This window comes from Etheostoma spectabile, chromosome 15 (assembly GCF_008692095.1).
Source record: "Etheostoma spectabile isolate EspeVRDwgs_2016 chromosome 15, UIUC_Espe_1.0, whole genome shotgun sequence".
Classification (NCBI taxonomy): domain Eukaryota; kingdom Metazoa; phylum Chordata; class Actinopteri; order Perciformes; family Percidae; genus Etheostoma; species Etheostoma spectabile.
Genome location: NC_045747.1, coordinates 1,589,866 through 1,604,557, shown reverse-complemented (window position 1 = coordinate 1,604,557; position 14,692 = coordinate 1,589,866). Strand labels below are relative to the sequence as shown.

Genomic DNA, 14,692 nt, shown 5'->3' with positions numbered 1-14,692 from the left:
CCCCCCCCCCCCCTCGCCTTGTGAGACTCATGCCTCGCGGAGAGCAGAGGCATGAGTCTCACTGGGCGCTTGTGTTTTCTCTGCGAGGCACGCCAGCAGGCTAAACTTTGCCGTCGTCATCTCTCTTTCTCTGCTGTCAAAATATCATCGTTTTGGTTAACTTCTTTGCCCCCCCCCTATTGTTCCAGTCCTCCTCCTGCTCCCCCTCTTTGTCTTTCCTTCTGCCCCCCCCTTCTCACCCTCACTTAGCTGCGCAGCAAACAATGGCTGCCATCGCCAGGGCAAAAATGACGGGGCGAAAACAATAGTTGGAGAGAAAAGAGAGGGAGACAGAAATAATCCAATTAAAAGTAATTACGGAGCAATTAACCACAACACTGGCTTCTGGGGCAGGGTCGGCGAGGGTTGGGGGTGGGGGGCGCACCCCTCTGCTGGTGGATTTTGATTGGTTCGTATGGCTGGATGTGAAAGCTCTGCCGTTGTGGTTCACCAGTCATGGCATCCGCGCAGACTGCGGTTAACTTTTAACTTCATTCGTTCCTCTTGTCTTTTCCCTCCAGCCAAGTGTCTTCTGTCCTTTGAACTTCTGTTTTTTGTCATCGAGGGCATTGTAAAACACCCAGGACAGGTTTTTAAAATAGTTTGAATTGTGCATTTAGATTATAGAGACAGGTGACGTCTCGCTTTATGTATATATTTTTTTATTTCTCTAGGTTCTTTGAAAACAAGCTAGGTGGAGATTTCTGTGTAAGAGTGCATCGCACGTGAAATATTAACGTTTTGGTCTGTTATGTTTCATTCTTTCGTTTTTCAAATGCCAAGTCCCTTACACCACTCTCTTCCCTCCTGTTGTCTCTTTCAGAACAATGAGCCTTTAAACCCCGGTTTCCATGGATACCCTCCCCACAGTCAGGTAAGAGATTAGTGATGGCTTCCAAAACCTCCTGTAACAATAAATCAAAAAATAATGTGTCACACGATTCCTTGAGTCACTCGAGATATTTTCAGCCACCTAGCCAACTTTGAACAACCATAATTCAAATGCTCATTGAGGTTGTCTTTTTCTCTCTCAAGTGATGTAAAAGAAGATATCCAGTGTTGTGTCAGAAAATTGAGACAAGAATGAATCAGTAAAAGGATAGTTGCACACTCTATAGTTCTAGTAGTCTATTTCCTCTACAATGTGGACCAACAGTGGGACATTGGTGCATACAAAATCTTGTACATGCATTTAGAAACCAACTCTTAATTCTGTCGCGGTGTTGTCCCTGTAGTCCTGTAGCGTGCTCTGTTGCACTCGGACATCGTTATCGAGACAATTCAATAGTTTTCCTCTGCTACAGCCTATGGTAGCATATAAATGATGGCTGTTAGAAGAATTGATGAAAGGAGAACTGGTAGTGACTGAGCTTCTCTTTCAAAAGCTTGACCCGCCAGAACGAGAAATTTCGATACAACCGTTTAAAACTAAGCTCTACACTCTGTTCGCAGCACTTTTTGCACAAGATACTCTCATTTATTTATTTTTTTATCCTTCACTCTCAGTCGCTCTGTCTCTTTCTCATTCTAAGTGCCTCTGCATATTGCTCTCAGTAATGAGTGCCTTATGTGTGCAGCGTAGCGGCAGGGTAGCTGCCTATTTTCTTATCTACCTCCAAGCAGCAGAGCACATTGAGCGGCTCAAACCAGCTCCGTGCTCGCGTGTGGACGTGTGGGCATGCACACGCAAAACCCCATTTGAGAGCGTTTATGAGAAAGGCCACTGTACCTGAGGGCTTGTGTGTGTGCGTGCGTGCATGCATGTGTACGTGCATTTGTAGTTGGTGTTTGGGATGTGCAGCTCTCTGGCAGTGCCACAGGAGGGGAGTGTTGGTCTGTGTGCCTGTACACCCCAGCCTCACTTTCCCAAATCACATGGGACATGGGAGCTCCTCTCAAGCCTCATCCCCCCCCATCATGTATCCTTTTTTCTCCTCTCTCCCCACTCTCTCCAAATCTTGCTATCTCCTTTCTTGGGAATACAGCTCTCTAAGAGTGTGTGAGACAGAGAAAGAGACTTTAAAGAGGACAGCACTGTACGAGTTTGGCTTTCAGGCCCCCTCTTTAGTTGACTAATTGGTCGTTTTGGTCTAAGTTGACTAAGATTTCTTCAGTCAATTAAGCATTTCTTATGCTTTTTAAAGCTGATTGATTTATTTCCAAGAGCACAGCTTTGGTAAACACAGGATTTAAAGTTGTGGTTTTGTATGATTCTTTGTGGAGAAGGTCTGTTTTTAAAGATGGTAAATGTTTTTTATCGTGTCTTAATGGCTACTCAAAGCACACAGATCTCTGTCTATTCGATCAACTGATTGCCTAGTCGACAAAATCATATGAATGTTGGTCGAATAAGAATTTCTTTAGTCAAAGACAGCCCTAGTATTTTGTTCTGGTGTTGATCTGAAAGCAAAAACAATAGAGATTGTGTGAGATTACAGGCAAAAAAAAGCAATGAGAGGATGAGTCAGAAGTGAAGCAAAAGGGAAAACAGAAATGGAAGCAAGTTATTTAAGATGGCTTTGTTGCAGGGCACAGAACCATACAATAGTCCATTGCAATTTTGAATCAGTCTCGTGGTGCAGTCCTCCTGGCCTTGCCCGGGTTCATGTGTAAGACAAACACCTGGGCCGAGAACGCTTGTGATCCGCAGTACATCTGAACTCCCCGTCATCTGTTAAATTCAAAGCCACTGCACGCGGCTGCATTTATTTAATAAATGATTCAAAAGTTGTCCCTGCTAATATATTCTGCCCTTGAGCACACACATTAGGAGACTCCTGCACACTAGCTCCTGGTTATAATGCAAATGGCGCTAGCCTAGCCGGATGGGCTTGTTCATTGCTGCAGTACATTTGTCTTTGTAATGCTCCTGTCTAGTTTTATGTATGCATGTTTGAACTGCCTGGAGTACTGCTTGTGTCAATATGAGTGTGTTAAGTGGTGGCAGGCTCCTCGGTGTGTGTGTGTGTGTGTGTGTGTGTGTGTGTGTGTGTGTGTGTGTGTTGTGTGTGTGTGTGTGTGTGTGTGTGTGTGTGTGTGTGTGTGTGTGGCCATTGTCACCCATGGGCTCATTCATGTCAGTCTCCTGCTGTTTAGGTCACAGAAATGATTAGGGTTAACCACAAACAAGTCATGGAGGCTTCACACCTTAGCATTTTCTTTTAGCAAGACTGTATTAAAATGGAATTGCAGGTCCCAACCTTCTCCTGAAACTCCAATAGAGAAAAGTTCAGACTGAGGAGCTATTGATTGTCTGTTAAAAGCCCCTGTTTGAAGGAGTGGGCCTTTGTTTAAATTAGCTGATGAGTGTGTGGTGTTGGAGTCCATGTGTGTCTGTGTGCCAGCCAAAGTGCAGCAGCATGACAGTGATCACCGCACATCTTTGCGTACATAATGTGCGCGTGTGTTTGGTGTGTGTGATTGGCTGCGTGTGTTTATCACAGTGTTCGGTCTGTGTACCGCTAATCCTCAGATCATCCCCTATTCATCCTCTCATCCTCCTCACTTACAGCCTTAATCCTGTCATCCCTGGCTCTTTTTTTTCACCCTGCCCTTTATCCATTTATCCCTCTATCCCGTTATCTCTCGCTTGCATCCATTGCCCCTCTGTCCCTGCATCCCCCACTCCAGCTCCCTTCTTCTGCCCCCCCACCCCCTCTAATCACTTATTTTACCCTCCCTCCATCCCTCTGGACCCAGTTATAGCCAGCCTCAGCAGATGTCTGAAAGCTTGGCATCATGGCATTTTTCCCCGCAGAGTTCAGTCCCTCCCATATGAAAAATGCGGTGCAAGGAACTGCACTCTCATCTCTGCAAATTAAGCCTCCTAACGATACAGTGGTGAGAAGTGAGGGAACTGAGCCCGAGCCAGAAGGCAAAAGGCGCAATGCAGCGAAATACAGATTCATGTGCAGGTTGAGGTTTAGATACTGGAATTGGGGCTGGCGCTCCCCCGGTTGTGTGAGACTCCCATCTGTGCGGGATGAAGGCAGCTGCAGCAGAGAGTTGGTGATCTGGGAGCCTACCTACGCAGCTAGCTACCTAGCTGCGTGTCTGCCGGCTGGCCTACCTACCGCTGCTTTTTTGGAGCCGACAGGCTGCCACGCAATAAATAAATCATCAAAAAAAAAAAAAGGCTGCAATGCAGTGGGGGTCGCATTCGTGTTCTGCACTCTCAGGCAGCCAGTGCGTGGATAGAAGACAAGCATCTCCTTCCTTCCTTTTCTCTCTCAGGGGGTTTTAGGAGACAGCAACAACAGCTTTCTGACCATCCAGAAACAGGGTTAGATGGCTACATGGAAGGATGGATGCTTTGATGGATAGGAGGGACTGTGGCAGAGAGAGGGAGGGAAAGTTTTAAAAGAGGGGCGGGAACAAGAGGAAGCGGGGGACGTGTAACGCGAGCGTGTGAATGACAGACGCAGAGCAAAGAGAAGAGAAGCGACTCAGGCTGTCAGGAGGAGAGAGACAGAAAGGCCCGAGGGGGATCAGAGCAGCAGGGCCGCCGAGACGGTGAAAAGAGAGGCAGAGAGTGACAGGCAGACGCGGCTTGCCTGCTGGAGAAGTGGAAGAAGGGGACACCGGCAAAGGGAAGGAGGAAGAAGAGGGAGTGAACGAGGGAGAATTTAAATGTGTGAGACAGACGTGGACTGAAGCCACCGTCAGCTCATGGTCTTAGAGCACAGGCAGGCGAGAGGAGGAACAGGAGGAGGAATAGACTCACACAGGGAAGGGGAGAGAAGGAACGGGAAAGTGGAGAGCTGGTCAACAGTTGTTCCTCTAGATCAGACGATGATGGGGCTGTACTACCAAGCAATGCTACCGGTAAGTTCACTTCTTAAGCAGAGCTTCTTTCTCTAAACAACTTTGTACTGCCAGACCAGAACTAGATGAGCAAGAGCTAGTTAATGATTTGGGTTCATTAGCTTGGCTTGATTGAAGCCATAATTGGTGCTGTTTTTGGTATGGCCTGTTTTTGCTTTGCTTGGTCTTGGCCCAGGTGAGGCCTTTGTCAGATAGTTGGCAGAGCATCAGGGTAACAGCTTGTCCCTGCAGCTCTGCTCCTTTCACTTTTTAACCCTCTGCGCTCAAGTAACTTGAATAATGTTTTTGGAAAAACCACCAGGACGACTCTGTAGCTCTGCAACGTTTTGACTTTGTGACACTGGAGTGGAGACGATGTGCAGAGAGGCATCAGTCGAGTTGCATGCTGCTGAATGACGACAGTTGTATGACCATATTAAAATATTGACTCTACACAGCACCTCATGTTTATACAGTTGATGTGTGCTAGGCTGCTCTTAGCATATGGTGGGCGTGTCTGTGCTACTTTAGAGACAGCCTGAGGATGAAAGCTGTTTTCTGGCTCTGTCCTAGCATGTCCCGCTCTCTGTTATTGGGTTCCTTTGGGCCTGGAGGGCGGTGTTGGGATCTGGGGAAGTACATGCGGACACGAGGTAGCAACCGCTGCTCGGCCACCAATGTGTTGACACACAGTTGGTGTTGCATGGTCTCGCCATGCTGACTGCACGGAGTGTCCTGTCATATTTCATATGTATGTGCATGTGTCATGTCACGTCATGTGCAGCGAGGGTGCAGGCTGAGATTTTGTCAAGCGATTCACTGTCATCCAAGCTGTCCATGCATTTTAAACTTCATCTATCTCTGGATTGAGGGAGACAGGTGCCAATGCAGAGTTCTTTCTGCGCACACACACACACACACACACACACACACACACACACACACACACACAACAGACACACACACACAAACACCCCAGTTGTTGCCAAGTGTACTTTACTACCCCCCCTCTTTTACGGCAGACTGACACATGTAGCTGTGCCTTTATTATTGAATAAAGTATCATTGCATTTGGCCTGTTCACTTTAAAGTTATCAGCGTTGACATGTGACTTGCAGTTCCAACCACATCCCAGCTAAATCTTACAATCAAATAAATTGGGACATCCTCAATAATAGTAATCACTGCAGTGTTTATGCTTAAAATTTAAAGACTAGACCGGGTTGTAACTTTGTAGAATATTATTTGTCACAACAACCTACACCTCTACTTGCTTTTTGGTTTTCTCTTTTTACTCTCCCTCTTTCTCCCCTCCCCTGTCTTTCCTCCCCCCCCCCCCCACACACACACACACATCAACACACACTAACACAGGCTAGTGCAGCTGCAAGCACATGTGTATCACATTTTTCCTCTTCAAAGAGAATGATGGAGGCCGGCGGTAGTAACTAAAAGGGTGTTGGGGGCGTTAGTTCCATGTGAAAATGCACTGGAAAGGTGACATGCCACGAGTCACACTGTCCTTCGTCAGCGTTCAACTTTTATGGTGCTTTTTCGGTGACATGTCTAAATGTTGTTAGTTCACAGTGTGGATAAAATAGTGTGTGATTTTCAGGGCAACTTGCCTCCCCCTACCTTGGAATGTGGGGCTGGTTGTTATAGATTTAATTCGATTAGGCTACTTACATGTTGTTGTTTTTTTGTTCAAGAAGTGTATGCATATCATAATCATGGAGTTATTACAATATGCACAAAAAGGTTATTTCAGTCAAAATGAACGTTGTCAGCTAGCTACATTAGCTGTCTTGCGTCGCGACAGCCATAAACTGTGCACACGTGCTGCAGTTTACGGGGCTGTCGCAATTTCCATATGTGTAATAATAATGATTGGGATGTTCCAGGCAGGACGGGATGTTGGGACTGCGTGGACCCTCTCCCAGTGGGTGGACATGGCTCTATAATGAGCCAATTCTGAAAACTTGCCTGTTTGAGTGTCGGTTCGGCGTCATCACTGCAGCAGGATGGCATACATAACAAACGTTGAGCCCGTCTGTTTTTTTTAATTTTTTTTTACAGTTCAACAAAAACAAGTGTCTGTGTGTTACTGGCTGTCTGACAACATTTTTCCCCTCTGTATCCCCACGTCTGTCTCTCTGTCTGACGTCCAGAGGTGTTGCGTCATCCCTATAATATTTCCCCCACCTGCTCAGTGCTGAGCCCATGAGGAAGGGTGTCAAGCTAAGCCTCTGTTACACTGAGTAGGTTGCAAGGCAGGGGGTGGCATCTGAGTATTTAAGCTGCCTAGCTTTTTCTCCTCTCATATTATTGCCTAAAGACTGCTTGGTTAGCCAGCGTACAACAGCAAGCCTTCAAGGAATTTGCATGGGATCCACACCCAGGTCTGTGTGTGAGAGTGGAGCTGCACGCACGTGGAAGCAAAGTGGACAGAGTTGGGACAGCTGCACTCTCATAACCAATTGACAGGTACCTGTGTGTTTTGCCACACAACTATACTCAGTTTAACCAGCGGTATATTTAGCCTCATTCATTATAATTTATCACGTGGCATTGTGGGTGTTCCAGCAACTCTCACATTAGAAAGTGACTTCCCATCTCACAGAAACACAGTTTCACCTGTAAAAGCGGGTTAAGCACCCCATCAAAGCTCAGAGTCCTCTGTATTGGTAGGCTAATGCACTGTGTGACACTCCTCCACCTCAGGGTTAACCGTTCTCCCTCCGTCCAAACAGCCGTAATGATATTGTCCAACACTAATGCTGCTCTAACTGCGACTGCCCAAGGCTGAACGCAGTGGGTCGAGGTGTGAAAAACACTGCGCATGTTGCCTCACACCAAAGCACACGTGCACACATACACACTCCGAAAGGCACGTTACAATGTGATGCGATGCACAGACGTGGTGCAGTAGAGCCCTAAATGGATGCAGCATTTTTTTTTTTTTGGGATATCTACTCCTGCATGACAAGCAGCACTCTAACTCTGCACACGCTGTACCCGAGCATACACTGCAGCAGTAGGTCAGTGCTGCTGGGTGAACTTCCTCTGCAGAAGTCGTGACAGCAGTGTTCAAATTCCCCATCTTCTTGCTGCATCTACTCAGAATTAGCAATGCAGGATTTTATTTAACAATTCCTTTTGTGGAACTGACAAGCATATTTAAAACATAAAAATTCTGTCTTTGTTGTCTTTAGTACCGTATTGTTTTTTTTTTTGTGGTGTTTTTAGGGTGAAAAGCTCATCCTTATGTATCTAGAAATCAGTCTGGATGAAACGTCTGGGAAGTGTAAATGTCAGTCTGTGATGAGGTGTGAGCGATTTGGAAGCTAGTGAGTCCAGTAGTGCGACAGAGCCAGTCGTACCCCTGACACATGACCCATCATGCCTCTGGGTTTGGTCAACCTGAGAACTAGAGGGAGGTTAAGTGTGTTGGACTGATTTTCAGCAGGTTTTAGCTGAGTGTTGTCTGCATCCAGTCAGGAATATTTGCCTGCAGTATGGGTTCTCTAACAGCTGGTCATAAGTTCCTCTGCTCTGGTACTCCGCCTCACCAACATGTATTAGTAACTAGGGGTGCACGATTCAGAAAATGTCACGGCTTGATTTTGTTTTTAGGCTTAGGATTTGATTCAAAATCATTTTTTTTCAATAAAAAAAAGATTCTCAATTTACTTTTCCCTCTGCAGTTAAAAAACAAAGAGTACTAAAACCAAGGAAAGTGGCTTAAGTCGGGCAGTGCCAAACTGTGCAGTGGAAATGCGGCAAAAGTTTCCCAAAACATCTGGTATGGTTGAGTGTCTCTCCCCCCCCCCACACACACACACACACACCCGTCCGGTTGTTCTCCTCTTAGCATATTATTGTTATTCTGTTATTGCACAAGCAAGCCACGTTGCTAGTGAAAACGATGTCATTACTACACATGTTTTGGTCTTTTATTTGTCAGAAGAGAAGAAATACCAGTTGTGCATTGGAATTTTTATTTTTAGGTCCTTTTGCCCTGCCAAAAGCGAGTCCGAGTGTCAGAGAAAGGGCTGTCAGTGTGATTATGATAATGATGCAGATGGTGATGATGATCTGAACTGTCAAAAACAGCCGAGCTGTATGTCACAGATCTCAGCTCAGCCACGGAGCTGCAGGCGCTGACAGACAGTTTTTGCCTGTAGTTTAAATTGGAATAAACAAGCATTTAAGATCATTAGGACACTTCATCTTTTTGATTTAAGAGAGGGACACTTTAAGTGCATTGACTACAGCGTGTAGAGAGCTTCAACATAAAGTTCTCCGCTACATTATTTTTCTTGCCAAATAACGTTCCATATGTCTTCTGGTTCTGAGGAACCAAACTATTAATGGATCTCAAAGGAGCAGCCTCTCTGTAATCTGATTTGCCCAGAATCAGGAAGGAGAGACAGGATCTTCCGTGCAGAGGCAACCGTAGAAGGAGATGGGCTGCGGCCTACGCTTTGATGGACATCACAGTGCAGTAGAAGCTTTGACTGACTTGAGGGGCGGGTGTCGGGGGTTTTAAAAGGGAAAAAAAATAAATCTCCCTCTGGCTTTCATCAAGCGTGGCAGGCAAGAATGAAGAGGGAAGGGGAAAAAGAAGGGGGGAGGGGGAGTGTGTGTGTGTGTGTGTTTGGTGTGTTGTGTGTGTTGGTGGTGGGTGGGGGGAGGAACGCAGGCATACTTAGTTATCCACCGCAGGAAAAGAAAGAGACGATGCAGGGGGAGAAGAAGCTGTATTTCTGTCTGCAGCCAGCTATTTTTACAGGGCGCTAGATGGTTCCAATAGACAAAAACCGTTGGAATTTGCATGATTGATGAGTTTTCCAGATAGCGTCACCACTTGTGCTTTTTTCATTCAGTGTTTCTGTGGGCTGGCGTTTTGCTTCACTTGGTGTATTAGAGGTTTAAAGTCAGTTGACAGACATAGCGCACGCTTGAAAGTTTTGCCGGAAAAGGCCTCCCCCCCCTCCCCCCCCCTGCGTGTATATTGAAAAACATATGGTGTCTTCTCAGGTAACAGACCGCTGTGTGTGTGTGTGGTGTGTGTGTGTGTGTGTGTGTGTGTGTGTGTGTGTGTGTGTGTGTGTGTGGTGTGTGTGTGGTGTGTGTGGTGTGTGTGTGTGTTTGGTGTGTGTGTGTGTGTGTGTGTGTGTGTGTGTGTGTGTGTGTGTGTGTGTGTAACAACATGGATGAATAGGTCCTTTTTTCCAGGTGGTCCTTTTCATTTGTCATATCAGATTTTCGCTTTAATAAAAACAAGAAGTCAATACTCGATCGTCTGTTTTCAGCTTCGCTCGGCCTAGCATGTTTACAGACAATCCTGTATTTAAATTAGAAATTAATTTATATAAATTGTACTCTATATTGCTATATTTTTGTAAATATGTTTATCCTACTATATACCTATTTGTGTCCTGAATAAAGTTATTATTATCTCAGCATCAAGATACGGTCTGGAAAAGTTTGGACCAGATATAACCCTAATAGTGTCAATATTTCCCAAAATCCCCTTCCCCCTAACATTAAGCCCCCCATTTCTTTTTCCATTATTCTTTTTCCTTTCTCCCCCTCTTCCCTTGACTATATGATGCTGCCATGTAGGGCAGTGCTGCTCCTTCGTCAGCTGGTCAGGAATGCCTGTGTAGACTTAAGGGGGTGCTGTTCTTAACTCTTAATCCACGGACAGCTTCCATTTGTCTGCCTGTTTATTAGTTCATCAATTCATCCAAGTCGTTGTTGTCTATCCTTGGTTAGCTAAAACAAACCCTCGAGAAAACGGTCACAAGCACCGTGTAAGTGTCGAGCCTAAATGTTATTACCCCTTAAAAAAAAAATACAATTCACATGACTGATCATGCGGGTGCATTGTGTTGAGACATCTAGTCTGGTTGGCTCAGGCTCGAAACCCTGAAGCAGTCTCCAAAACGCACATGATGAGTGTTTATGATGGGGCATCTTTAGCAATGAAATGTATCAGTTCAGGGAGACCCAGCTACTGACCAGGTAATTTTATTTATATAGCCCAATATCACAAATTTGCCTCAAGGGATCAGCTTTCATTGTCTCTCTTATTCTTTGCAACTTAAAAACTAAGATGAGCACTCTTGTTCATACATAATGAAGTCTGATTCCCTATTTATCTAATCATAACCGTAAAACTTCTTGTTCAGTTGTCACCCTTTTCTGTAGTTCTGTTACTCTCGCTTCTTTCCCTGTGCCTAGCATGCAGCTAGTATATGCCTATAGGACACACCCTTTAGTGGCTCAATACAGGCTGTTGCGTGTTTATGAGCTCACATGCCCTAACAAGTACACATAGGCTCTGATATATATTAGCCCAGGTAGCCTAAGGCCTAACCAGTGAATTTGAATGGCTTATTCAGGGTTTTCCATGGGTTTTAAGAGCACCAAGGTGCCAATGACATACAGTACATGTATTTGCATATTAGTGATGTCATTGTGAAAATATTTGCATAAATTGTTAGTTGCAGCAAGGAAGAGATCACTAAAGCAAAACTTTGTGGGCTTGTCACTCAAATGAGAATAGCTGAACCACCTTAAGCCCACCTTAAGTTAGTAAGCCTGGGTCAAAGTTATATTACATGTCATTTAGCTGACGCTCTTATCGAAGGAGACTTACAATTGCTATATATCAGAGGTCTCACACCTCTGGAGAAACTAGACATCTTAAACTACACATCACTTTAAGGTTTTTTAACATTAATATGTGTTCCCCCAGCCTGCCTATGTGGAATGTTGCTCCTTATGAGGTCATAAGGGGGCAAGGTTACCCCCTCCTCCTCAAAAGCTACAGACTCAGAAATGGCACATACTAAGGAAAGCTCATTGTGGGACCGGCTCTAGTGGCTGTAATTCTGCACCGAGGCTAAATTTTGGAAAAGAAACGTCAGATATGGTATTAGGGGACCATCAATGTCTATATGAAAGCGTCCCAAGAGCACCATGTCATGGGACCTTTAACCAAGTGTCTTGCTCACGGACACATTGGTTGATGTATTGCAGTGGGATTCAAACCCAAGACTCCAACACCAAAGGCATGTGTCATATCCATCACCACCCCAGTTGTTGCCAGTTCTGTGGCTGCTAACCCCCTTCACTTTACCCAGCAGGTATCAAACAGTACAAGAGAACGTGCATGCGTGCCACCGTGTACTTGAACCATCATATGGGTGCTCCTGTCCTGTGTGTTGGCGTGTCCAGATGCTCTCCATATAGTTTTTACGTTCATATACTTGGGCGGTGCACAAGAATGCTTAGGTGCTGGCCCTAAGGCATGTGATGGCAGGGAAAACTCTTATAGCTTTCTTAACGATAGCTTATTGTCTCTTTTTGAACAGGTTTACGATGGTTTGTCTTTTATTACTAGGTGACTGAAACCGTTGCAGATGCGAAACACAATCTGCTTTCACACATTCTTCTCTTACATACATTCAGCCTCACCTCGATTTTTTCCCTTCTGTTTTTTGGATTGCGCAGCACTCTCTGTCTCTCCATCATTTGGGCTAAACCCCAGAAGCTGTCTGTCTTGCAGATGGGCCTTTTAGCCTCAGCTGGCTGTTTACAACCTATGCGGTAGAACAGTGAGCAATCAGGCCACAGGATTAGAAAGAGGGAGAGGGAGAGGGCTCGTTTGCTTCGCGGCATGTTAGTTACTCTGTCTAATTAAAAAAAAAAAAAAAAAAAAAAGCTGCTTGGAGACTAAGTGTCTCTAGGCGTCACCCAGCCCAGATCCAGTCCACGGCAGAGACCAGACCAGTGGTTGATGGTGTTGGATGCTGTGTGTCATGTTGCCTGGCCTGATGTGAAAATAGCAGCCTTTAGCCCAAACCCATTTGCATTTTATTTATTTTGCTTGCCTGGTTTCTTCATACATATTCATTCAGTATCTCCCTGTCCGCCCACTGTCTCTCCCTTTCTTTTACCCTTTGCTGTTAAAAGGATTTTGTGAAACTTAGTACAAGATTGCCTCGAGTGTGTGAAATGATTGAAGCAGGCACCATTGCAGAGTCACCTCACACATGCAAGATGAGGTGTGTGTGTGTGTGTGTGTGTGTGTGTGTGTGTGTGTGTGTGTGTGTGTGTGTGTGCGTGTGCGCGCTAAGCTATACGGAATCTGTAAATGATCCTTCTGCTGATACAGTTGTAACAGTGCAGAGAGAAAAGAAATTACCTGAGGCAGAAGTCCCAGCTTATAAACAGTTAATCTGAATTATAGATGGCCTCTAATAGAAATCCAAAAATACAGGAACAAGTATTTACACAATGCAGCAGTAGCTGTAATCATGTCAGGGTTAACATGGCGCAGTTAGTGTTTTATCTCCCTGCGTGTCCATCCATCCCATAAGCATCTTTGTATCTCAAACCGTGTATTGAATTTTCTAACTCTTAATAATAGATGTGTTTGCTGTAAATATTTCATGGTCGGCTGACTGAAAACTCATGCCTGTCAGAGATATGGCGGTAGAGGGAGGGGGAGAGGATAGCAGGGAGGGGATGGGCGAGGGGCTGAGTGGGGAGGGAGAGAGGGAGTGTAATTTAATAGGCAGGATTTTAACCCCCACATTCTGCCCTCATCAGGACGCTACAAGCACCGCTTACAGAGTACATATGTTAAGTTGTCTCCTTCTCTTCTTTCCTCTCTTCCCCCTCCCTTCCCCACTCCCGCAGGGCTCTCAGGATTCAACAGGAGGACAGGAGGGATTGGTGGCCCCGCCCTTTTCACCGTTCCCCCCTCCACCCCCTCCTCAAAACGGGCTAGCAGGGACAGAGTTTGTCCCAGGGGCCATGTTTGGTGGTGGAGGCCAAGGCCCAGCAGAGTTAGGGGCTGGTGCTAATGGAGCCCCCACCAACACCACCACCAACAACAACGTAAGCACAGACCTGATAAAGCCTGAATGAGTAATAGTTGAAGTATGTTAGATTGTGCAATGTCGAGGCATTTTCTATCATACTTTCTTTTAGAGGTATTCAGCAAATTTAGTGGTGCTGTGTCTGTTTTTTTTCTCATTCTTGATGTCTTGAAGTTTTTTTTTTTCTATTATTCTTATTCAATAAAATAGCAGTTGTGGTGCTACACTGATAATGGTCATACACATTGGCTTGAGACTGCCATAGTTAATGTCGGTCCACCACTTTCATTGAGACTAAAATATACTGGATGGATTGCCATGGGCGTTTTTCACGCACAATTCGTGGTCCCCAGAGGAAGACTCCCAATGAATTTAGAGGATCTCCCTGACTTAACCAGCAGGTTAACATTTTTATTTTATAGTCAAATATCTGAACTGCTCTAAAGTGGATTGGCATGACTTTCTTTTGGACATTCATGGTCCCCAGAGGGTGAATTATAATGCCTTTTGCTGATTCCCTGGATTTTCCTCTTGTGCCAGCAGCAAGTTCACATTATTGATTTTTAAGTGAAATACTTCAAATTCTTTTAAATGGATTGCCGTGAAATGTGATGCAGTCAATCATGATGCCCTCTTGATGAATTGCAACAACTTTGGTGATCCCTTCACTTTCCTAATAGTTCCTACATCAGGTCAACAATGTTGCCCAATACTGTTTAAGCACAAACTACAAAACACTCCCATCAGCCTCAGCTGGACTTTGTGTTTAGTGCTAATTATAACTGTTTGCATGCTAACAGCTTAAACTGAGATGGTAAACATTATATCTACCAAACATAAGCATTAGATTAGATTAGATGATACTTTATTCATCCCACAGCGGGGAAATTTCTTTGTTACAGTAGCAATCTCAACAATAACAGCAAAAAACAAACAAACAAACAAGTAAACAC

At 45.0% G+C, this 14,692-nt stretch overlaps 1 protein-coding gene across 8 annotated transcripts in view; it reads left to right on the top strand.

Moving 5' to 3' along the window:
- LOC116703526 (RNA binding protein fox-1 homolog 2) overlaps positions 1 to 14,692 on the top strand; it is a 46,046-nt gene that overhangs the window by 9,709 nt on the left and 21,645 nt on the right. For 7 of the 8 annotated variants that reach the window (XR_004335450.1, XM_032538309.1, XM_032538310.1 and 4 more), the window contains exons 2-3: positions 863 to 913; positions 13,558 to 13,758. Coding sequence is in view for 7 of the 8 variants with exons in the window: in XM_032538309.1 (XP_032394200.1) it covers positions 863 to 913; positions 13,558 to 13,758 (252 nt within the window). In the remaining variant the exon portion in view is untranslated. Of the gene's footprint in view, positions 1 to 862; positions 914 to 4,056; positions 4,864 to 13,557; positions 13,759 to 14,692 lie in introns of those variants that run through there. The other variant, XM_032538313.1, reaches the window with a different exon arrangement.